Genomic DNA, 22,820 nt, shown 5'->3' with positions numbered 1-22,820 from the left:
TCCGATTCAAAGTTGTAATTCCTCTGGATTCTTCCTTGCTGTAGCTGTAAGACCACAACTCAGGCAAAGAAGGGAAAATATTGAGTTCAACTAAAAAAAAAAAAAAAGTTTAGCCTCCTAATGACGCTTTTGTGTCAACTCAGCCACTTTTTTTTCCATTTCATCCCCTCGCATTTCTTTGGCTATTAGGTTTTATTAGGACAAACACAATAACAAGTGAATCTGAAATGTTTTATTTAGAATCATACTACAACAACATAGAAGACTTATAACAACGATTTTTCTAACTAAAACCTCTTCACTTCCGACCCACTTTATACGAGAAATGAAACATTAGCGCGGACCCCTCACAGTGGGTATGACTAGCTGGAATGACAGGCCTGATCCAGAAATAAGTAGTTTTGACCTCCTACAACAAACTTTTCAATCTGAGGTCTTTAGTAAACAACCCCCCCACCCCCAAATAAAACCCCAAAACAACTAATGTTAAGACAATATGGCCCCTTTCAGCATGTTCTCAGTTGTTCTCCTGTGAAAGAATATCAGAAATATTGATCCCCTATATGGGCAGCTCAGGATGATGTTAAAAAATGCATTTCTGATGCAGATGAATTAATTAAAAACAATTAGCTCCAGGGTTATAAGAGTAGAGACTGGATGAGCCCTGATGTCCAACAAAAGAAGAAAAACAGCAAGTCCAAAAACCGCATCTCAGCCAGAGCATCCTCTGCATCCACAGTGGGTGCATTCAATGATCCTTCCCTGTGGAGAGAGCAGTGTAAATAAATCTGACCTCTAGAGTGAAAACTGATAAAGTTCTGTCAGACTTACGACTTCAAGTTTGCTCTTGGGGACTCTGCAGATGCAGTTGGTTCCAAAGTTGGTGTCTCGTGTTTGGATGCAGCGCAGGCAGCACAGGTTCTCATAGCCCTGCTTCTTCCACTTGGCAATCAGGTTCTTGTCTGCATAGCCTTCCTTTATACAGTACTCGTACAACTCTGCCAAACATCAAACAGACAACACACGTCTAGCATCAAGCACAAGAATTATAGCTGTACGAAGGAGTTTCACATATGGAGCAATGTGTGAGGATAAAAAATCTGCAAGAAAATCTGGTAATTCAAGTCTTGAGGATTTGAACCATGTTAATATTTGATAAATAAAGGAGAAAATATGAGGTAGTGCATATATTTAAAAAAATCCAACTTGTAACTTCAAATGCTCTCAAGTACCATAGTTATGAACTCATGATGAACAGATCTTGCATGAACTCAAAGGGATGTAAAGGTCACAAAGACCTTACAGGCATGTGCACTTCTAATTAAAAGCTAAAACTACTTCTCTGTCTTCCTGCTGATGAAGGCAGATAAGAAAGACAAATGAACACGGAAATGTTAAACATCTCATCTGGCTCCGTCTACCTCTGCTGATGGCTTTACGTTTGTAGAAGAGGTCATAGATGTACCGACTGCGCTGATGATGAAGTCTGAAAATTGGCCAAAGGGACTCCACCTTTCGCTTCCCCTCATGAGGCTCTGTTTCAGCTTGAAGAAAGAAGAAAATCAGTAAAGTTAGTAGACACTAAAATCAGTGGTGCAGCGGTGGCATGGATCACCCCAAGGCAAGTGATGTTGCATCCAATGCAGCGTCTTCTGCTTAAAAATCCTGGGTTTTCGGACCTAAATGATGGGATCTGGTCGATCACACCTAGAGTTAATGTCTGGACCTCTGACCTCTCAAGTACAAAAACGCTGCTTATGTACTTAAGTATGTTGACAGTCTGTTAGGATTGTCTGTCTACAATACATCTGAACACAGTGACATTACAATTTAATTTATTTGGAACCTAGTGGCTCAAAACAGATACTGTCTTTTTGCACAGTTTTGGACAAACGAGTTAAACACAAGACAACACTACAGAGAATAAAGATACTATCGCACTTACAAAAAAAAAAAAAAAAGTGAGTCGACGGATGTTTCATGTTGTCTCTGTGTGGCCCTGTGATGGACTGGCGACCTGTCCAGGGTGTACCCTGCCTCTCGTCCAATAGCAGCTAAGGATAGGCTCGAGCCATCCCGCGACCCAGAATTGGATGCGGGTATATAAAATGGATGAATGAAAGGATGGATGGATAGGTTGTTTCACGTTGTGTCTCTATATACTAAATGCGCAAAAGCCTCGTTTCATCGGCACGACCCAAGTCAGAGAAACCACCACCACACCGAGCACTAGCAGCCCGACGGCAATGTTGTGAGGAACATCCGGATAACAAACTCTACCTACCTTCCCTCATTTTCTGATCCAGCTCGTCCAAAGTGGGCTCAATTAGCTCCCATCCATCTGGAGGGGGCTTTCGACTCCTCTTAACTTTCGGCATTTTTGCTCCGTTTAGTAAAAAACACAACAACTGCTACCGACGTTTTCGTCGTACTACTGCTAACCAGACTCAGGCGCACAGATTTGACGTCACTCCGAGTTAGTTTCAATTTGTCTCTCAAATGACCTCACCACGCTAAGTATACGCATTTCTTTTATCGCTTAAATAGTTGGTTTGTGCACCACATAAATTTAGATAAACATGTATTTCAGTAAAAAATAAATATATTTGCGTGGTAAAAGAAAACAACATGCAAACTGGATGCTTTCTGTTGTTGTTGGCATATTACATCACTTTAGCGCACTAGCAAATTGCCTTAAAATAAGCATTATCATCTGATGTTCTTGTGAATAATAACAATTGTTTTTGATTGAGTTACTGTTATTTTTTACCAATTCTTTTTATTTATTTAACAGCGGTTAATTTGTTAATCCTTCAGAAAGTCCTTGAAGTGAAGAATTGTTGACAGGCAAAGTTTCGAACCACCCACAGTATCATCTTCTCAGCGACTGAGTTTAACCAGCTGTCAGTTTGTGCTGCTGCGTTAACATTTATGTTTTCTGTCAGTATTTGTTTATTTGACTATTTTTGACACATACTTCGTTTGTCAGAATGCCAAAAGGAGGTAAGAATGACTTTAAACCTTGCCATGGTGTGTTGAAATGTGTTATTTCTATATCTGTTAGCTCGCTGTTAGCCAGTAAACAACATGTAACGATTTAAACGTCATGCTCATGTATAGTAGCCTACAGGGGCTGTTGATTTGCATCACGATATTTTTAGTCGTGTTAAAACATTGAGACAGTACAGATATAAAGCTGGTGAACTGATCTGATGAATTTGACACCCGTCTGTTCGCCGTTTAAACCCCTTATTGTACAAATTGCACTCATATTTGAGTGTGATGTCCGTTTTTATCATGGTCATCGTTGCAGGTAAGAGAGGCAGCCACAAGGGTCGCATGCGAACGTACACCAGCCCCGAGGAGATAGACGCTCAGATGAAGGCAGAAAAGGAGAGGAAAAAGGTTGGTTGAGGAGTCCACCTCCAGAGGCTGTCATAGAAATGGACCCTGCACTTCTCATAATACAACATGCTCTTTAACAGTAGACTAAAATAAATGCATGTCTGACATTGGTGGAGTGCTTCTCTAGGATCCAATTCATGAACATGGATTTCCCTTCCAACCACTCATCAAGCTAGTGGAGGAAATGGTGACAGAAATCAGCTGCAGTGGTGTAGTGGATGTTCATGTGTATCGTGTAGCACGATGCCTTTACTCAAGTTGTGTTTGTGTTTATGTTGTAGCATGAACAAGAAGAGGAGGAGAATGGAGGAGCAGCTCAGAAGGACATGACAGAGGAGAAGCTACCGGGATCTGGCTCAGAAGACAGCGATGATGAAGATTTGCAGGTACTGCTACACCGTCTCCGTCACACTCACATGTGAAAGCATTATGTTACTCCGGTGGTCATTTCCCATGAATGCAGTCATTCGGGTGCGTGTTTTACATAGCGTCATCTGTTGTAACGTGTTTGCAGAGGAGAAGAGCTGGCGTTGAGGGCTTGATAGAAATCGAGAACCCCAACAGAGTGGCTCAGAAGTCCAAGAAGGTGACGCAGATTGAGCTGGATGAGCCCCGGCAATTATCAAGGAGAGAGAGGTGTGTGTTAACAGTTAGACCTGCTGTAGCCATTTGAAAAGAGAACTGAATTAGAACTCAGGTTATTTAGTAAAATATTCAGCCAGGAATTCTGCATATTAGGAGCTCCAGTAGAGCAGATACTTTCTCCTACCATCAAGTTTTGGATACCACTACACAAAAATACAATACCATGCAGTAGTTTTGAAAATTGGTGACACGGTGTTGCCAAGTGCTAAGAAGCCCCACAGTTGGATACTATAGCAAACATTAAGATGCTGTTCTTCAAGTTCCATAATCAAAGTCAAAAACTTTCTCTCTGCACGTCACTTTCTCCACCTTGACACCCGCTCCTGCACAGAGAAGAGCTTGAGAAGCAGAAAGCGAAGGAGCGCTACATGAAGATGCACCTGGCAGGGAAGACGGATCAGGCCAAAGCTGACCTCGCTCGCCTCGCCATTATCAGGAAACAGAGGGAGGACGCAGCGAAAAAGAAAGAGGAGGAGAAAAAAGGTGAGCAGCCAGAGCTGGGGGAACATTTTCTAATGTGACATTCATGCAACAGTGACTGTATCAAACGGCTGTCCTGAGCCTGTGACACGCTATGAAGTCGGTACCCTGATTGGAACCCTAATGTGGCCCTGAAAGATAATTTCTTCGATAACTGCGCTGGCCATTGTTGTTCAGTGATCTCTTGTTTTCATCCAGGGCAGCTGGGAGAGTCAGAATTATATCAAACATGCCAAATTTAATACTTTTTTTTAAAAAAATGATAGAAACATATAGACCTTTTCTTACCAAGCATCTCAGAATCTCCCTGCAGTAAGTTTCACTGGAAATAAAAACATTCCTGTCTCAGACAAGGATGTGAAAGTAATTTTTTTACAAAGCTTCTTGGGACACTTGCCCATGATTCACGGGTCAGGATATTTACCACGAGCTGCAAAGTCTCAGTTTTGATTCTTAGGGACCCTTGTTCAGTTTTTATCTTGCCATAGTATTATTAAGTAAGCTTCTACACCGACTTTCAGAAAGGAGTCAGTACAATGTTTTATGGGGAAATGTTGAATAGAGTTAAAACTTGTAATACATAAAACTTTTTTTATTTTTTTATCTGTAGGCCGTGTAATTCTTCCAATTTACCAAATAAGCATTTGGAACAGGAAATAAATACCCAGAGCCTCTTTTGTATCTTAAACAATAAATTTGAACCCAACAATCTAGAATTACCTTCAGCTGACCGTTGCATTAGTGGGTCCTGCAGTGCATCGAGTAGTAGGAGGCTGCACATCATTCAAACTTTGTATTAGTAAATGTATAACCTGCATGCATTACCCTGCAGATCGCTGGTATATCTCTTTTTCTCGCTGGTATTATTATTTTGTCAACCAATTGATCGCATAACAAACCTTGATCACTCAGATCTGTTCTTTATTTAAAGTTTTTGCCTCCACCTGCTGGCAAACATTGTCCACTTCTTTTTAGAGATATGCCCCCGTTCCACTGCCACTCAGCGAAGAGATATTTTCAGCAAAAAGTTAACACTTCCAATTGTTTTTTGGAATATTAGCTTGTTTTTCATACCGAGCGGTTGGGAGATGAAGAGTTCTGCTCATTGTATGAATGACTGTACCAGTTGTCAAACTGTGATTCTAGATCCAAATCTTTATCATAAATTGGTAATTAATGTTTGGAACACCTGTATCCGTCAATGTACAGTATGTACGTGTAATCAGCCCCTGTAGTGTGCTCTACAGCTTAGAGTAGCAGATAAAACTAATCTGCTACTCCGAGACATTTGTTGAATTTTAACTCCGAGGTTGTTTGTTTGTGAACAGACGGAGTTTGTTGCAGAAGTTTGTCATGATGAATCTGCTCGAAGAAAACATATGAACGCAATTCATTGCGTTCATATGTTATCGGGGCAGAAGTTTACCGTTTGGAGATCGAGATCGAGACCAGCGTGTTTTCCAGTCATGCTGCCACTGTATCCGTGGGATGATGACATGAGAGTCTGACTGTGTGTTTCTTTCTCTACAGCGAAAGAAGCGGCGACAGCGGCAGCTCGAGGAATGAACTCGCTCTCACTGAAATGATGCAGAATGTCTATCAGAAGCATTTGTGTTCATGGACTGGCGCAATATATATACATATATATATATATATATATATTTTTAAAGGAAGATCTATGAAGAGTATTTGAAATTACTGTAACTATGAACATTTGGAAAGTGGTTGAGGAGACCCAGTGGAGTGTATATTTTGGCACGGAGTAATGACCTCAATCCCTCCAGGAAGTAAAACTACAAATGAGAAAATCTTCACGCACACTTGGAATGAACCCCTTGGTGTTAATCATGCTAAACTTATCATTGTACAATTTCAACTTTATTAACTGAGCATTGCCACTTTATTGGATTTTTTTTTTCTGGGATCTTACATTGTAAATAACTGACATGAAAATATTTCAGATGAATATGATGAAAACAGTAAAATATGTTGCTTCATCTAGTTGCTTGATTGAGCTTCTGTAATGGTAGCCTGCTGTTAGACGGAGTACAACAGCCCTTAAACTCTGTTTCCAGCCTTGTTCTGCTCCATGGAGTGGACTTATTGTAAAGTTAGGCAAGTGAGATCAGGTTTACAGCTTTCCCAACCTCGGTTGAATGAGTACATGTTGGGTCCACTGATAGGAAAACAAGACGAGTCAATATGATGTTTACTTTGGAAAAGGAGAGTCTTCCAGCTCAGATGGAATTTGAGACAGCATAAGTTAAACGTGTGTTTCTCTGAACATTAGGCTTTTTTTTATTGTGACAAACACAACCAAATGTGTATGTATTTTGGTATGATTGACATTATTTACATGACAATGGGTGCTATATATGAATATAGCATCACTTTGTTCCTGCGCAATTAAATGCAGGAGAGTAGGGGCTTTGCTATAGTGAACAATGGGCTGTCTAAATGACAGAAAATCTCCTAGGGCTACTTTTTCAAAGTATTTTAATTAATAATTCAAAGTTTAGTCCCTAAACTTCATCCCATATTGATGAAGGGTTTAGCGCAAGTGTTTCACTCTGTTTAGCATCCTGTCACATTTTTTTGCGCTGAAAATAACTACCTCATACCAAATTGTGGTGGATGTCAAGGAAAAAAGAACAGCTTTAACAGTATTTATAACTTTATATGAATGTATACCTTAATCTTTTTTAAGTATTGGCCTGAAAAAAAAACATGACAGTGCAATGAGGTGTGATTGTTTAAGAGGAAAGTGAGCTCAAACTCCGGCCTAACGATGGCGGTAGTGTTCCTATGGTGCTCCTACTATTCTGTGTAAAATTGGAAAAGAAGAAGAAGAAAGTGGGCGGATGAGGCGCTCTGATTGGTGGAAAATTTCGCGGACTTTGTCCTTGTTTTGTGTTTATGAGTGAGTTGCATTCCCCGATTATAGTTCAGACGACCACTGTCAGCAGCGGGAGCCCCTCCATCACCTGGTGAGTTGGTTAATATTTCATTGACAAAAAAAAAAGTTGAAACGCTACGAAAACGTATGTTGTAGAAACAGCTGGAAATAGCAACCTGCGTGTTTTTGCTTTTATATATTTTTTCCTCCCGCGGTTTTTCCGCGGCGGTCCTAAAGTGACGTTTAGCAACGAGCTTTAGTTTGTTTCTTGGCAAAACAACAAACTAGCTGAATAGTTCAAAGTCTGATTTGTTTGAGTCAGTCGTTCTGGCCGCCTTGGGAAATTTGTTTACTAGTCGCACTTTTTCCACAGCTCACCCCATTATAAATCCCCACAGTCGTCTCCTCTTCGCTGTTTCTGGGCTAGTAAACGACAGAAGATACTACTAATAAGAGACACGCGCTCGGCTTGCTGTTTTTGAGCAACAGCGAACAGATTCATGACTGTCATGAGGAGATTTTTTTTAACTTGTTTACAGGATAAACAGCCACAGGTGAGGCACACCAGACAAAGACATGGGGTGGGAGTCACTACACATCGCGTGCTGTGACAGATTTTGTAGGGCATTTGCTCATCATCCCATGTAACTGTTTAAAGGTTGTTTGATGAGGCTATATCACGCCACAGCTGAGGGGTTGCAACACTGTTGCTCTCTGCAGAGGTGGTGCTGCATATGAACTCTTTGTCGGAGGCTTTTTGCCGTAACAATAGATCCACTGCGCAGCCAAAAAGCCCGTGTTTCCAGCAGCACTAACTGCACTCTCTTATAATCAGACTCAAACTTAATGGATTTTTTTTTTTGTGTTTATTTGACCAAAAGTCTTTGGCTCAAGTCTGTATCTGTGTGGTGCTCATCTAATCTCCAGATGATGAGTTTAATGCTTACCTTTGCTTTTTAGATCTCCACTTTGCGCAACCAGAGAAACAACAAGCATGTCTTTCACAAATGGCCCCAGTGTGGGCAAAGAAACCTGGAGCTCGCACAACAAGATGATGCTGGAGCCTCTGGCCATCAACGACTCAGAGGTTTGTGTTCATCAGATTTCTGTCTGTGTACTGGAGACAGATGTGTGTAACGCGGTTATTTTTGCGGATGCCGAGTACATGAGTGGTGTACGGTGTTTGTGTTTCAGGTGTTCTCCATCATAAAAAAAGAGAAGCACAGGCAGACGTACGGTCTGGAGCTGATCGCGTCTGAGAACTTCGCCAGCAGGGCTGTTCTCGAGGCTCTGGGTTCCTGTATGAACAACAAATACTCCGAGGGTTATCCTGGCCAGAGGTACAAGACTTCATTCAGTTTCGTATATAGTTTATGAAACATCATTGTTTAAGCACATCCTATAAGAGATGCCGCTTTATCAATCTGTGTTAGATAACAAAAAAAAACAACTGTATTAATAGAATGACCCATGTTTTCAGGTACTATGGTGGTACAGAGCATGTTGATGAGCTGGAGAGACTTTGTCAGAAAAGGGCTCTGGAAGCTTTCGATCTGAATTCTGAGAAATGGGGAGTCAACGTGCAGCCATACTCAGGTATCAGACACGGATACACCTGCAGTGTCATAGCTGTCCTCTGCACAACGTTCCTCCGTCCTCTCTTTGATTCATCGCACTCTCACCGTTGGCGTTTGTGCTTCTCTGTAAGGTTCCCCGGCTAACTTTGCCGTCTACACGGCCATTGTGGAGCCCCACGGCAGGATCATGGGACTGGACCTTCCTGATGGTGGTCACCTGACACATGGTTTCATGACCGATAAGAAGAAAATCTCTGCGACATCAATCTTTTTTGAGTCCATGCCGTATAAGGTACAAAAACACGACAGTCACTTTTCAACAGAAAATATTTGACCAGGATTTGGAGTAGAAATGGAGTTGATATACCAGAGAGACCTTCAGATTACTACCATTTCATGTAACTGATTAAGCTAAACAGCTATGTTGTAACTACAGGCATATTTTCATATCACTGATACAAGGGAACATTCTGTCTGTTTAATAGTTGCAGCTGCCAAGTGATTGCCTTTCATTTCAGTGCTACCTCTAAGTTCTTTAATGCCGCATTAAGTACTTGCGCACCTGATTTACAGCACTGAGCTCGATTCTATTATTTTAGGCATTCAACTGCTACTTTTACAATGTCTGGGAAGCATTTTGTTGGCAGCATAGCAGCCTGTATAGTTCTGAATTTATGACCTTTTTATATAAAATCCATTGAATTAATGTAGGTTATGACTTTGAAAGAATATCTTTTCACCCTCTGAACTCACAACTGAACAAAGTGATCGTGTGTTTTTCACACTTCTGTGTTGTAGCCTATAACCAGATTCTTAAAGACTGAAAAGAGGGTAAAAGTTATTTTAGATGTCCAGACTGCCTTACAGACAAAGCTAAACACTGAAATCTTATCTGTTCTCTGGGATTGAAGCAAGGATCTGCAGACTTCAGATGTACATATGTACACAACTTTGAGTGAACAAACTAAGTTAGGACGACTAAATTGCCCTGTGGCCATAATTTGTCTGACCTTCAGGGTGCAGGGATGGCCACAACACAGCAAAACACAACCAGAGTTCAAAGCTCAAAACAAAACAACCTCGTCTTTATCTAATCAAAATACAATGCCCAAAATACAACTAATTCCCAATATATTTTTACTTTGTTGCAGACATCAGTGATATTGTTGTGACACAAGGAACAGAAATGTAGAAATGTCATTCAGGTGGCCTCAGTCACTTAAACTTAAAGGAGAATTCCGGCATTTTTACAAACATATCCCATCTGTTGGAGACCAAGGAAAGTTTGCCAAAGGGAAAAACGCGAGAAATTTTCATGCCCGCTGCGCAAAGTTGTCCGATTGCGCTGATTTCCATGAAAGCGGGCTCTATCGGGCAAGCTTTTAACCTTTCCTGAGGCTCTTAACGTGTATCAAAATACTTTTGACCGAATTGGCCGTGGTGTCAGTAGCAATACAATTCAACCCAGGGGCTAACCATACCATTAGCTAGCACAGACATGATACATTTTGAGATTTCAAAAACAGCGCACCTACCTTTCTCAGCTTCCGTGTTCCACAGGCGTGCGCACAAACTAATCGATCGCCGAAGTCATACACTATAGTATTCCAAAGTACTGTCTTCCTCTGTGGTCAGTGCAATACAATGTCCACATCTGCACCACCATGTCTCCCCAATGCGTGACCTAGCAGCAGCTCCCGTTTCTGGATCATCGTTTTGAGCCATCCTCGCTGCATCTTGTGCCAACAACTCTTCATCAGTGTATTCTGTTTCAAAAAGATAACCCCGACCATCAAACTCGTCAAACTCTTCCATTCCAACATCAGAATCTGGCGAACTATCCATCTCGAAATTGCTTCCAATAAAATCCCGAGGGTTCTTATCTCCCGCAGCTGAATAATGGGTGAAGGTGCGCTCCTTCAAGCAGTCATGTGACACGTCATGAAATCACGGCGAAAATGGGTGTTGAAACGAGTCAGTTGTTCGATAGGAAACAATAACAAACATGGCAATGTGTAGTTCGGTTCCCCAGGGTCGTTTTTGGTGGACAAAAAGAAAATTTTGGAATACTATAGTGTATGACTTCGGCGATCGATTAGTTTGTGCGCACGCCTGTGGAACACGGAAGCTGAAAAAGGTAAGTGCGCTGTTTTTGAAATCTCAAATTGTATAATGTCTGTGCTAGCTAATGGTATGGTTAGCCCCTGGGTTGAATTGTATTGCTACTGACACCACGGCCAATTCGGTAAAAAGTATTTTGATACACGTTAAGAGCCTCAGGAAAGGTTAAAAGCTTGCCCGATAGAGCCCGCTTTCATGGAAATCAGCGCAATCGGACAACTTTGCGCAGCTGGCATGAAAATTTCTCGCGTTTTTCCCTTTGGCCAACTTTCCTTGGTCTCCAACAGATGGGATATATTTGTAAAAATGCTGGAATTCTCCTTTAAAATCCCTCCAAGCAGTAATATTTGTAGCTGTGAGAAATGCTTAAATACCTCATCTCTTTTCTACAAACATGCCAGATTAAAATTGATGACGTATATACAATAACACATCTTATGACTGAAAACTAAGATTAACTACTGTTTTTAGGTGAATCCAGAAACCGGTTACATTGACTATGACAGACTGCAAGAAAATGCACGGCTGTTTCACCCCAAGCTCATCATTGCAGGTCTTTTTAATGCACACACACGCACACAGTTTCTACATCCTGTAGAGAAATGGCACATGGAGATGATGACGTTCCTTTCTCCTTCTTGTCCAGGAACAAGCTGCTATTCCCGTAACCTTGACTACGCCCGCCTGAAGCAGGTTGCTAATGAGAACGGTGCGTATCTGATGGGAGACATGGCTCACATCAGTGGATTAGTGGCTGCTGGAGTGGTGCCCTCGCCCTTTGAACATTGTGACATCGTTTCCACAACAACTCACAAGACGCTGCGTGGCTGCCGTGCCGGACTTATCTTTTATAGGAAAGGTATTAAAAAGGGGAAAAAAGGATGCTGACGGAAGACCTTTTTTATTTTGCCCTTGTCACTTCTTTTATTCTCAAATCGATGCTTCCTTCTCTCCACCAGGTGTGCGGAGTGTGGATGCCAAAGGAAAGGAGACTCTGTTCAACCTGGAGTCTTTGATCAACCAGGCTGTGTTTCCCGGGCTGCAAGGAGGACCCCACAACCATGCTATTGCAGGTAACCCCCTCCTCCTCTCTGATTATCATTTGACCTTAACGTCAGCAGCTGTCCTGTTCTGTCAGCATCCATCACACTAATATCTTTCATTGGCAGGTGTTGCTGTGGCTCTCAAACAAGCCATGACGCCAGAGTTCAAGGCCTACCAGCTGCAGGTTCTTGCAAACTGCAAAGCTCTGTCCAGTGCTCTTATGGACCATGGCTACAAGATAGTCACTGGTAAGTGCCACGGAGCCACAAATGTACAGTAAGGGAACCTTCATTTAGGTGATTTAAAAAAAAAAAAAAAAAAAAAAGGAAATCGCTTTCATTGTGAGGGGGAAAAAACTGATACAGCAAATTATGTTTATCTCCATTTCTTTTTTTTATTGAATGCATTTGGAGGTATTCCTGTTGGGGAATAATGTGAATTAAGTGGGTAGCATGGCCTGGTGCCTGTAGTGAAGCCCTCTGTTTCTTCATGTGCAGGCGGCTCTGACAACCACCTGATCCTGCTGGACCTGCGCAGTAAGGGAAGCGATGGAGGACGAGCTGAGAAGGTCCTGGAGGCCTGTGCTATTGCTTGCAATAAGAACACCTGTCCAGGTATTTTGTGTGTGTGTGTTGGACGGATTGTTTTGGCAAAGTCGTTCATAACTCTTCTCAGATCGGTTTAAGCGAACCTTGCTAAATGTTTGCTCATTAGTTTATAACTCCACGTGCATGTTTTTGTGTAGGAGACAAGAGCGCTTTGCGTCCCAGCGGCCTGAGGTTTGGCTCTCCAGCTCTGACCTCCAGAGGCTTGGTGGAGGAAGATTTCAAGAAGGTGGCCCAGTTCATCCACAGAGGTAATATTTTAGACAGAGCTGATCAAATGATTGAAAAAGAAATGGATAAACTTGATTTTTTTTCTTTTTTTTAATTCTGACTCCCTGCAGGTATTGAGCTGACTTTGGAGGTGCAGAGAAGTCTGGAGCCTAAGGCCACTCTGAAGGAGTTCGTGCAGGCGCTGGCCCTCGGAGAGAAGTTCCAGCAGCGGGTAGCTGAGATCAAGGCTGAGGTGGAGGCATTCGCCGGTCAGTTCCCCATGCCTGGCCTCCCCGAGCTGTAGGAGCAGCAGTTTAGACACTGAAGGCAGCTGGTCTCATGCTTAAACAGTATGAACAATATTGGTTGTGCGTTGTTTGAGTTTTAAATCTGTCGGTGCTCAAATCAACCACTTTCTCATGACTTCAAAGCATCCGTTGATAGATTCATATTTGGTTGGAACAGATTTGTCTGAATGGAGAGGAATTTGAGCTGGCATTTCGTTGTCACTTAATTATTTGGTAATGTTACAGAGCTCTGCTGTTTTTAGAAAGGATTTTGTTCTCCACGGTGGCTTCTTTCTTAGATGATTTTGTCATATGTCTTATTTCTGTTGGGCTGAATGGAAGGGAAAAAAAAATCCCAAAGCTTCTCTCACAAACTACTGAAAGAAAGTTTTAACGTGAACATTCCACTTGTGTGTGGTATGCATTAACAGTTTGTTTTAAATAAAGAATGAATGAATATACCAATATTTTTACATTTAATTAAATTAACGATTAAACAACAATTTCTGTGTTTTGTTTTATTTAATCTTACTGAAGACTGTGTAGTTAGAAGTTTTCTGTATTTACTCACAATTCAAAATATTGGACAAAGTACTGGATGAATTTGGGGGGGAAAAAATAATAACAAAGGGTTGATTTAGATGCAGCTAATGTTGAGGAGTCGCCAAAGTTTTAGTCCATCCAACTATTAAGCTTCGTCGCGCTAAAGTCACACATCAGAGCCTCGTGATTGCTGCCCCCCCCACCCCAGCAAGAAGAATCCATCCTGTGGAGTGCAGCATTTCACACAAAGTTAATGACAAATGAACATGAAACAAAGCACAGCTTGATCAGAATAAAGAGTCTGGAGATGGAAATGGTTCACCGATATATTTAGCTTTCAGTTCGTCTTCATCTCCAGTTAAAAAGGTGTTTTTGACGGCCCGAATGAGAGCTAAAGGAGAGCAGATTTTAAATTCAGCAGCAAAAATACATTTTAGAGAATGATAATAAAATAGTAAAAATGTTAACACAAGCGGTCGTACCGTCTCTACCTCGACTATCGGGCTCCGCACACTTCTTATAAGTGGGTTCTCTAACACCTCATCTGTGGCACCAGATTGGACATCAAATGAAGATGAACTGAGATAAGACTGGAAACATAAAAGCCCTGTGGAAAAAGTAAAGAGCATTTATTTTTCTCTTGTAATTTTAAGGTTTCATGTATCGGAAAAATCATTGGATCCTTACCAGGTCTTTAAATCGGAAGAAACAACTATTTATGGCATATCACTCATACACAGTATGTCATATATTCACCTATGTACTGAACAAAAACTAAACCGAAATGCAGAAGCATACATACACCTAATGATTCGACCTTTAGCAGTGATGACTTGAAGTAATCATTTCTTGTATGGCGCTATCAGACTCCCATGTTGTAGAGGAATTTGGGTCCACTTCTCTCTTCAGTGTTGCTTCAGTTCATTGAGGATTGCAGCGTTTCATTTATGCACAGCTCTCTTAAGGTCCCACCACGGCATTTCAGTCAGGCTGCGGTCTGGACTGTGACTGGACCAATGCAACACAATCTCTGTTTTCTATTTTAGCCACTCTGTTGTAGATTTGCTGCTGTGCTTGGTACCATTGTCCCTCTAAGTATACAGAGGAGTTTACTGTTGACTTAATGACCTCAAGGTGTCCACTTCCTGTCGTTGGAAAAACAAGCCCAAGTCATCAACCCTCCACCACCGTGTTTGATAGTTGGCATAAGGTGTTTGTGCTGATATGCTGTGTTTGGTTTCCACAAAACATCTCCCCTTTGGTCTCATCTGTCTGACTGACTTTGTCCCAGAAGTCTTGTGGTCTGTTCAGATGCAGTTTTACAAACCTAAGCTGTGCTGCCATGTTCTTTTTCGAATAGAAGAGGCTTTCTCCTGCAACTTTCCAAACAAGCCACAGTTAGACTTAAGTCTCAACATTTAACATGCTAACTGAGGCCTGTAGAGTCTGAGATTAAGCTCTTGTTTTTGCAGTTTTTTTTTTTTTTCTGATCTTGGGGTGAACTTTCTGGGAAGATTGACAGCTTTCTTGAATGTTTTCCACTTGTAAATAAACTTCCTGAAGAATGATGGAATAAAAATAGTTTGTAAGTGGCCTCGAAACCCTTCCCAGATGGGTTGATGGGTTGCAGCAATCGCTTCTCTAAGATCACTGCTGATGTTTTTCCTCCTTGGCATTGTGTCAACACACACCAGGATGCTGCAGACCAGCAAACTGACAAAATTTCTGCTGTTACAGAAGTGCTCACGCTTACTGATGATCAGTTAATCAAGTGCATTTGATTAGCAGCAACTGGCTGCTTCTTACTTTCTTAATTTCTGTGGATGCATTAAAGGTGGTCTTAGTTTTTCACACTCTGCTGCTGGATATTGGTTTAGTTTTTGTCATATAAATGATGACACAATGTGATGTATTGTCAAGGTTGTATTTACCTAATGTTGAGATCTGTTGAGGACCAGATTATTTTCATGATGTCCTAGCACCTTAGAAATAGAAAGAGAGTCTACTTTCCATTTCACATGACCATATATAACCATAAAAAGCATGGGGAAAATGTATAGGCAATGTTTTTTTTTCGCAATTTCCTATTATTATCTAACAATTCTCCTCATATATTTCTCTTAAAGTTTTAATCTATATTTAAAAAAAATATGAATGAGAAACGGAGGTAATATTTAAAAAAAGGGAAAAAAAAGGCTCCCAGCGAGCGCTCGACGATCGTTAGGTTGTGTCTGGATCAATCGGGTCAGAGGTCACTGTATGCGCGCGCCCTCACAGAACAAGGAGCAGTACGGCGACAAAAACTTACAGACGTAGCCATGTTCAGGAGTTTTCTTTCACACAAAAAAGCTACAAACCTCCACGACTTCTCACACCTCTGATAGCTGATTATAGTTTGCTTATCGGTTAGCCTGACTAGCCTCGTTAGCCACTTCAGCTGGCTGATGAGGGAATCACAAGCTAACCAGTTCGAGCTAAAGCTAGCTTAACTGAAAAATCGCAGAGTTCTTTGACGTGAGAACCGCAAAGTGAAGCAAACATGCAGGAGCTACTGGCCAACGTGGATCACATCAAGTTTGACCTGGAGATCGCCGTGGAGCAGCAGCTGGGAGCGCAGCCTCTGCCGTTCCCCGGCATGGACAGTAAGTGCGAGGATGCTAGCTGCTACTACTAGCCGCAATACGTTAACCATAAGAAGTTAACGCAGCTAACGGCAGGTTGATGCACCTGAGCGGCCCTAACTAATCGTGTTACTTCTACGTTCCCTGTGTATGATATCAGTTCTGTTGCAATTTGTGTCCCCGCAGAGTCCGGGTCAGCTGTGTGTGAATACTTCATGAGAGGAGCGTGTATGAAAGGTAAAAACCCCGCATGACACAATCTCAGCCGCTGCATGTAAGTTGTGTTGACCGCAGTGTTACATGTTAGCAATTACATATCCGTTCAATTGGAAATGGCATTTTTCAAAAAGCTTTGCACTTAATTTTAGCCTTTAACTTTTATGATAGAAAACGTATAAGGGATCTGTGATAATTATTCAAAAATGGAAGCATGAGATGCTTCAGTGTCCTACACACTTCTTGGTTACTTTGTATGCATTTTCATCAGACCCTTTCCATCTGGTTGATACTCATATTAGAGGTTACTAACTTATTCTCAGCAGGGTTAAACCCCCCTAAACAAAATATAATAATAATTTATACTGTATACCAATATTAATAAGCATGTGACTGTGTAACAGTTCACAGCTGGTCTTTACTGACCTCTTATGGGATTATTTTAGGTTTAAAAAAAAAAAAAAAAGTATCCTAGTCAAGTTTTTACTTTGTTACGTTTGTTTATATGATAAAAAAGAGCATCAAAGCGTTCTCTGTATCTCGCAGGTGGGATGTGTCCGTTCCGTCACATCAGTGGGGAGAAGACGGTGGTGTGTAAGCACTGGCTCAGAGGACTGTGCAAAAAGGGAGACCAGTGCGAGTTTCTCCACGAGTATGACATGACCAAGATGCCTGAATGCTACTTCTACTCAAAGTTCGGTGGGTTGCCCTGACCCCTTGATTTGTGCTTCTTGATCTTCCAAAACGTTTGTCCGCGTGTTGCAAATGAAGGTTTTAACTCGTGCGATGACCCTCAGGCGAATGCAGCAACAAGGAGTGCCCCTTCCTGCACATCGATCCGGAATCGAAGATCAAAGACTGTCCGTGGTACGACCGAGGGTTCTGCAAACACGGTAAGGTCTGGCTCAAAAGCGAGCGGGCAGATCCCCACCGACCCACCCACCCAGCTTTCATTTTGTTTAATTGATCTCCCACTTTGTGTCACCCTTGCTGTCTCAGGTCCTGACTGCAGGCACAGACACACGAGAAGAGTTATCTGTATGAACTACCTGGTGGGCTTCTGTCCAGAAGGAAAATCCTGTAAATTTATGCAGTGAGTGGCCCTTTTTCATTAGTTTCTGACATATAACTATTCAGCTTTATTTTGTGACCACATTAGATTTTGTGAAGTTGGGTAACAGTTAGATGCTTCTTTACAGTCCCCGGTTTGAATTGCCTATGGGAGCCTCTGAACAGCCTCCTCTGCCACAGCAAGCCCAGAACCAGATAAAGGTAGGACCATACCTACACAAACACTCAATGTACACATGACTGTGTAAATTCATGGCATAGGTTCAACTTTTTAGTAGTGAAGCCTCTTCCTCTACAGCTTTGGTCATTTCATCTTCGACTTTTTTGCCAGGCTGAACTTATTGTACATGATTCTTTGTCACTGATTAGCAGAGCGAAAAACGGCCTCTTTCTGTTTGTTTCCTGCTGCAGCCTGTACCAACCATCGGTCGCTCGTCGCTTTCCCTAATCCAGCTGACCAACTCCAGTCCAGGCCAGCGGCAGCATAACCACATGAACATGAACATGAATATGAACATGAATATGAACATGAACATGAACATGAATGTTCAGCAAAACAACATGACTGCCAACAGAGGGCCTCGTCCTCTGGACCAGGTTACCTGCTACAAAGTGAGTCATCTGCACATTTATCTGTCGCTTTGTAAATATTAGTGGCATCCGCTACGTGAAGATATTTGCTCTAACGTTGGTCACATTATGCAGGCACTTGGCTCACAAGCTTTTCAGGTGCTAATGTTATCTCGTGGTTTTACATGACCTGAGTTTTTCCTTTATTGCCTCTCCCTGCAGTGTGGAGAGAAAGGCCACTATGCCAACAAATGCACTAAAGGCCATCTTGCCTTCCTGAGCGGACAGTAACCCTCAACCTAGAGGACCAAACAGCACAGCGCTGTAAGCTCGCTGCCTCTTTGTGAGCCGAGGAGAGCAGCTGAAGACAGAAGGCCTTTGTGCTCCAGAAGCTGGTGTTGAATGCAAAGACTTAAACTGGCGAGGCAGTGGCAAAGAAAAACATGGGAACTTTCCTATTGTTTTGTCTCTCACAAACTGTGGACTTGTGTAAAAGACGACAGTAAAAAGGTTTGTGGTGCAGAGGCTGAACAAGTTGATACGTTTTTTTTCAACAGATTTCTTACTGTACAGCACACACAGCTCTGAAGTAGGCACAAAAACATGACATCAAGGGGCCAGTTTACAGCATCTTTTGGGTCGCAGAGCTGTCACCTTTTTTCCTTTTTATACGACTCAGGTCACGTGACTGCACCGAACAAGTGCTTAATAAATCTGAGTGTAACTTAACATTTGATGAATGGTCATGGGAATGTAGCCTTTAGAGTTTTGTGCTTATTTTAAAAAAATAAATAAATAAAATTAAAAAAAAAATAAAATAATTTAAAAAAAATCCACCTTTAATTTGCCCACATACTGACCCAAAATGTCATCCATTTGAACCTGCAGATTAGCAGCTGTTTGGAGGCCCTGTTGTTCCCTGTGACGGTTCAGCTGAAATATTTTTATTTTTTTTGTTGTTAAGTCACTGGATACAGTCTGTAGTTACTCTGTCTGTATCAATAAATGTCAGATTTACCCATCACGGCACCTGATGTTTTGCACCATGAAGGGTTATTCATATAGTGGAGCTACAGTTAACTTTAGGGATGGGAATCGAAAACCGGTTCTTGTTGAGAACCGGTTCCCAGTGTTTCAATTCCTTGGAATCGTTTAACGATTTTGCAAACAATTCCCTTATCGATTCCAGTGAGCGCGAATGACGTCACCACGCAACATTGCGTGGCGAGTCCAGCGCAGCCAGCAGTCAACATGGCGCCCAAGCGGTACAAACGCTCGAAAGTTTGGTTACACATCCCTAAAAAAGACAACAGGGCAACTTGCAAAGTGAATATTTCACCAAAGGAAGGAAATACTACCAACATGCAATAACTATGAATGAATGATTAACGTCGGTGAATCTGAACCCAGCAGCAGCAGCATTGTTAGCATGTCCTCTGCTAACACTGCAGGTAACTAACAAACACTGCTTGTCATGTTAGTGCCATTTGCCTCATTGTAAAACCTGCTATTAACGGTTAAGGTTAAATGAATGCCTTCTCATGCATTACATTTAGATGAAATCATGAGACAGAGCCAGAGGCTGGTGGGACTACCCCCAGTTCACGTCTACCTCTAGCTTCTCCTTTCACCAGAGCAGGGAAGAGTTAAATTACCCAGGCCATGATAGACCAATGTGGACCTCACCGTTGTTGGGTTTGTAAGGTCATGACTCGTGTTACTTCTAAACTAAACAAAGTTGATGCTAATCGACCGGTTTGTTGTCCTTTTTCTCCAAATGAAAATCGATAAGGGAACCGATAAAGAACCGAATCGTTAAGCAGAATTGGAATCGTAAAAATCTTATCAATTCCCATCCCTAGTTAACTTTGAGTTTATGCACACGAAGGTGAAACAGATCCCACACTGAAGACATGACACTAACATATTTATATATATTGTTTTTTTTTTATTGGTCACAACAGTTAGATATTAACACAACAGAGCTGAGGGTAGAAAGAGCGCGGGGAGCAAAGAGATCCAATCTCAACCCCTGATGGTTTGATGGCTGCTGAAGAGGCTTAGTGGTACTTCCTCCAGCGATCATGTTCTACGAGACAATGTGAACAAAAAAAATAAGCAGTCACAAAGACAGGAAAGCAAATGCTGGAGGTAAAGAAAAGGTTGATATGTAAACGGGCATTAAAAGTAGTGTATTTCTTACTGATGTGATCATATTCCCACATGTAGCTGATAACCACGTAGCCAGCCAGCAGCATAGCCACACCACCGATGCCTCCCTTCTTCACATTGATGTACTTGTTGTAGTATCTGTCATGGCCTGGAAGAGAGGAAGAAAAACAGCACAGCTGAGAACAAGATTCTGGAGTTTTTATTCATAAATCATCTACTAAACATTGCGAGAATTTCAGCTACAAGCTTCTGAGAAACTTCCTCTGAAGGAAGCGGGATGAACCGCTTGTGTTGTACATGCCGTGTTTAACAAACCTATGTTTAATGTCTACAGTGATTGGTTGACAGTTGACAGATCACATGTGACCTGTCAAACAAAATTAGATCTAATAATTGGTAATGATTAAAAGTCCATAAACACTTTAACTTACCTCGGCGGACGGCAGAGAGGATGCCGTTTGGGGTGAAGTCCCGACCTCCCAGCCAGGTTCCCAGCTCACCCAGCTTGACATCCATGAGGCGCTTCTCAACAACGGGAACTGAAAACAAGAAGAGATAGCAACATTGTTTAAACCACACGATGTATTCAATGAAGAAAAATGCCATAATGGAAGTGACCTCTTTGAAAAAATAAATACTAATTCAGCAATTAAGGGGATACTGAAGACCAAACTTTGGTCAAAACCCATAATATTTAAACAGGACAAATATTCTGTTCTTTCAACTTGCTTTTGGACCCAATCTAAGGTGGTCTAGATGGCAAAAAAGCTGCACAATGGCCTTTTTCTGTACTTAAACAAACAGAATTAAGGTTTCACAATTCACAACTGACAATTTTCCTTCCTGTGGGACAATCTAGTTCAGATATTGTGTTTTTTTTCACCGTATCAAAGTGGTATAGATGGTCTAATTTAAGAGCCAATCTAGCATTTAGCAGTTGATTTACTGTACCACAGCCATAAGTAATTGGGTTAAGAAAACAAAACAAAACATGAACGTTCGTTTTTTTTAATCCCATCAAAGGATTAAATTGAATCTAAGAAAATATGTTTGTTGCAAAGCTACACTATCTGCAAGCTATCGCGAAAACCAGTCAAAATAAACCCTTACATAAGTCGGACAAAGATCAACAACATAATTATGATAGCTGCATTCAAACTAGAGGCCAAATTAAAAGTTACCAATAACTGAACATATCAGCTAAATGTACTAAAGTAGCTCATAGATTGATGTTAACAGCAGAGCTGCCATTGACGAGCAAAGTCCTTGACGTGACTCAAAGGATTTAGTCCGGCCTTCGTTCACAAAAACAACCGAGTGACTAATTCACATGAAGCCGCACAGTATAAAACGTACAGTTTCTGAAAGACTCAACATATATCAACAAAAAACACATATAGATTAAAAATGTTAAGATTTTAATTGCAGAGGACACGATACGGTACCTGGTCTGTCCGCCATCTTGACCGGTGCAGAGCGTTTGTTGCAAGGAATGATGGGAATAAAAGGAGGAAATGCATTATGGGAGAACATTTTGTTCTAACATCCGTCCACTAGATGGCGGCAGAAGAAACGCCGTCCTGAAGTGTAACTGTAAAACTATGAAGTAAACAACTTTTTTAAAATTTTATTTAAACATGTCACATTGACAGAACAATGACATACTCAAAAGTAAGTAGTTTTTTTTTAACTTCACATATTCACACCTCCTCTTAAAGTACAAATTGAAAGAAAATAAATTATTGTAGTGTGGGCTATCTCTTATAGAAAAATAAATATTGAAAGACCTTAGATGAACAAGATAAAATAAAGGGATAATAAATAATAAAAAACAAGGAGAAAAGAAAAGGTAAATCACAATGGGATTACAAGGGGTTAGGACAGGTTAAGATTTGCTATGAGTGTGCATAATTTATCTGCATGGGGATTATTTATATGTTTCAGACATTTTTGTAACAAGGATATATAATTTTTTAATGCAAGCCATGAAGGTGGGGATTTGGCATATCGACACTTGTAAATATAATATTTAGTAATGATGATGATGTTCTTTACTAAGAACTCTGTTTTTTTTTTTTTTTATCTTTGAGGATTACACCTACTTGGATGTTTTGAAAAGACCAGAAATCAGTGTTTATGGAACTGGACGATTATAAGTCATGGAGAGATTGCCACAAATTTTGGACAGTCTCACATTCATAAAATAGGTGTTCTGTTGTTTCCAGATTTGTTTTGCAATTAGAACAGTTTTCTACAACAAATTTAAATCTTCTTTTTAAAAATTCATTTGAGGGATAAATGTTGTTTATATTTTTTAAATGAACTTCTTTACATTTTGGGGGAACTGGGAATTTTAA

The 22,820-nt window shown here is 41.1% G+C and overlaps 5 protein-coding genes across 6 annotated transcripts; 3 read left to right on the top strand and 2 right to left on the bottom strand.

Annotated features, from left to right (window-relative positions):
* Window positions 1–217: 217 nt before the first annotated feature.
* bud31 (BUD31 spliceosome associated protein) lies at window positions 218–2,486 on the bottom strand. 2 transcript variants are annotated; one of them, XM_075453409.1, is made up of 4 exons: window positions 2,285–2,486; window positions 1,422–1,544; window positions 835–998; window positions 218–762 (listed from the first exon to the last, which is right to left on the bottom strand). In XM_075453409.1, the coding sequence occupies exons 1-4, from the start codon at window positions 2,376–2,378 to the stop codon at window positions 712–714; spliced, it is 432 nt and encodes a 143-aa protein (XP_075309524.1). In that variant the 5' UTR covers window positions 2,379–2,486; the 3' UTR covers window positions 218–711. The 2 variants fall into 2 exon arrangements, with proteins under 2 accessions (XP_075309524.1, XP_075309523.1); XM_075453408.1 differs by having other exon boundaries at window positions 832–998; window positions 2,285–2,483.
* A 51-nt stretch (window positions 2,487–2,537) lies between these two features.
* Window positions 2,538–6,194, top strand: pdap1b (pdgfa associated protein 1b). Its single transcript, XM_075453407.1, has 6 exons — window positions 2,538–3,003; window positions 3,314–3,405; window positions 3,687–3,791; window positions 3,920–4,041; window positions 4,382–4,533; window positions 6,061–6,194. The coding sequence occupies exons 1-6, from the start codon at window positions 2,991–2,993 to the stop codon at window positions 6,114–6,116; spliced, it is 540 nt and encodes a 179-aa protein (XP_075309522.1). The 5' UTR covers window positions 2,538–2,990; the 3' UTR covers window positions 6,117–6,194.
* A 423-nt stretch (window positions 6,195–6,617) lies between these two features.
* Window positions 6,618–13,773, top strand: shmt1 (serine hydroxymethyltransferase 1 (soluble)). The gene is made up of 12 exons (XM_075453406.1): window positions 6,618–7,517; window positions 8,387–8,513; window positions 8,621–8,766; window positions 8,907–9,022; window positions 9,135–9,295; window positions 11,596–11,677; window positions 11,771–11,983; window positions 12,084–12,197; window positions 12,294–12,416; window positions 12,666–12,782; window positions 12,914–13,024; window positions 13,115–13,773. The coding sequence occupies exons 2-12, from the start codon at window positions 8,421–8,423 to the stop codon at window positions 13,285–13,287; spliced, it is 1,449 nt and encodes a 482-aa protein (XP_075309521.1). The 5' UTR covers window positions 6,618–7,517; window positions 8,387–8,420; the 3' UTR covers window positions 13,288–13,773.
* A 2,288-nt stretch (window positions 13,774–16,061) lies between these two features.
* Window positions 16,062–19,312, top strand: cpsf4 (cleavage and polyadenylation specific factor 4). The gene is made up of 8 exons (XM_075454144.1): window positions 16,062–16,455; window positions 16,621–16,671; window positions 17,197–17,349; window positions 17,448–17,543; window positions 17,650–17,743; window positions 17,850–17,922; window positions 18,133–18,333; window positions 18,514–19,312. Exons 1-8 carry the CDS (start codon window positions 16,353–16,355, stop codon window positions 18,580–18,582), a joined length of 840 nt encoding a protein of 279 aa, XP_075310259.1. The 5' UTR covers window positions 16,062–16,352; the 3' UTR covers window positions 18,583–19,312.
* Window positions 19,313–20,216: 904 nt separating this feature from the next.
* atp5mf (ATP synthase membrane subunit f) lies at window positions 20,217–21,976 on the bottom strand. Its single transcript, XM_075454145.1, has 4 exons — window positions 21,909–21,976; window positions 20,895–21,002; window positions 20,495–20,611; window positions 20,217–20,380 (listed from the first exon to the last, which is right to left on the bottom strand). Exons 1-4 carry the CDS (start codon window positions 21,922–21,924, stop codon window positions 20,352–20,354), a joined length of 270 nt encoding a protein of 89 aa, XP_075310260.1. The 5' UTR covers window positions 21,925–21,976; the 3' UTR covers window positions 20,217–20,351.
* Window positions 21,977–22,820: the final 844 nt, after the last annotated feature.

Source organism: Odontesthes bonariensis, chromosome 21, assembly GCF_027942865.1.
Source record: "Odontesthes bonariensis isolate fOdoBon6 chromosome 21, fOdoBon6.hap1, whole genome shotgun sequence".
In the NCBI taxonomy this organism is placed as follows: Eukaryota; Metazoa; Chordata; class Actinopteri; order Atheriniformes; family Atherinopsidae; genus Odontesthes; species Odontesthes bonariensis.
Note: the sequence above shows the minus strand (reverse complement) of the source record. Positions and strands in the feature narration are given on the sequence as shown.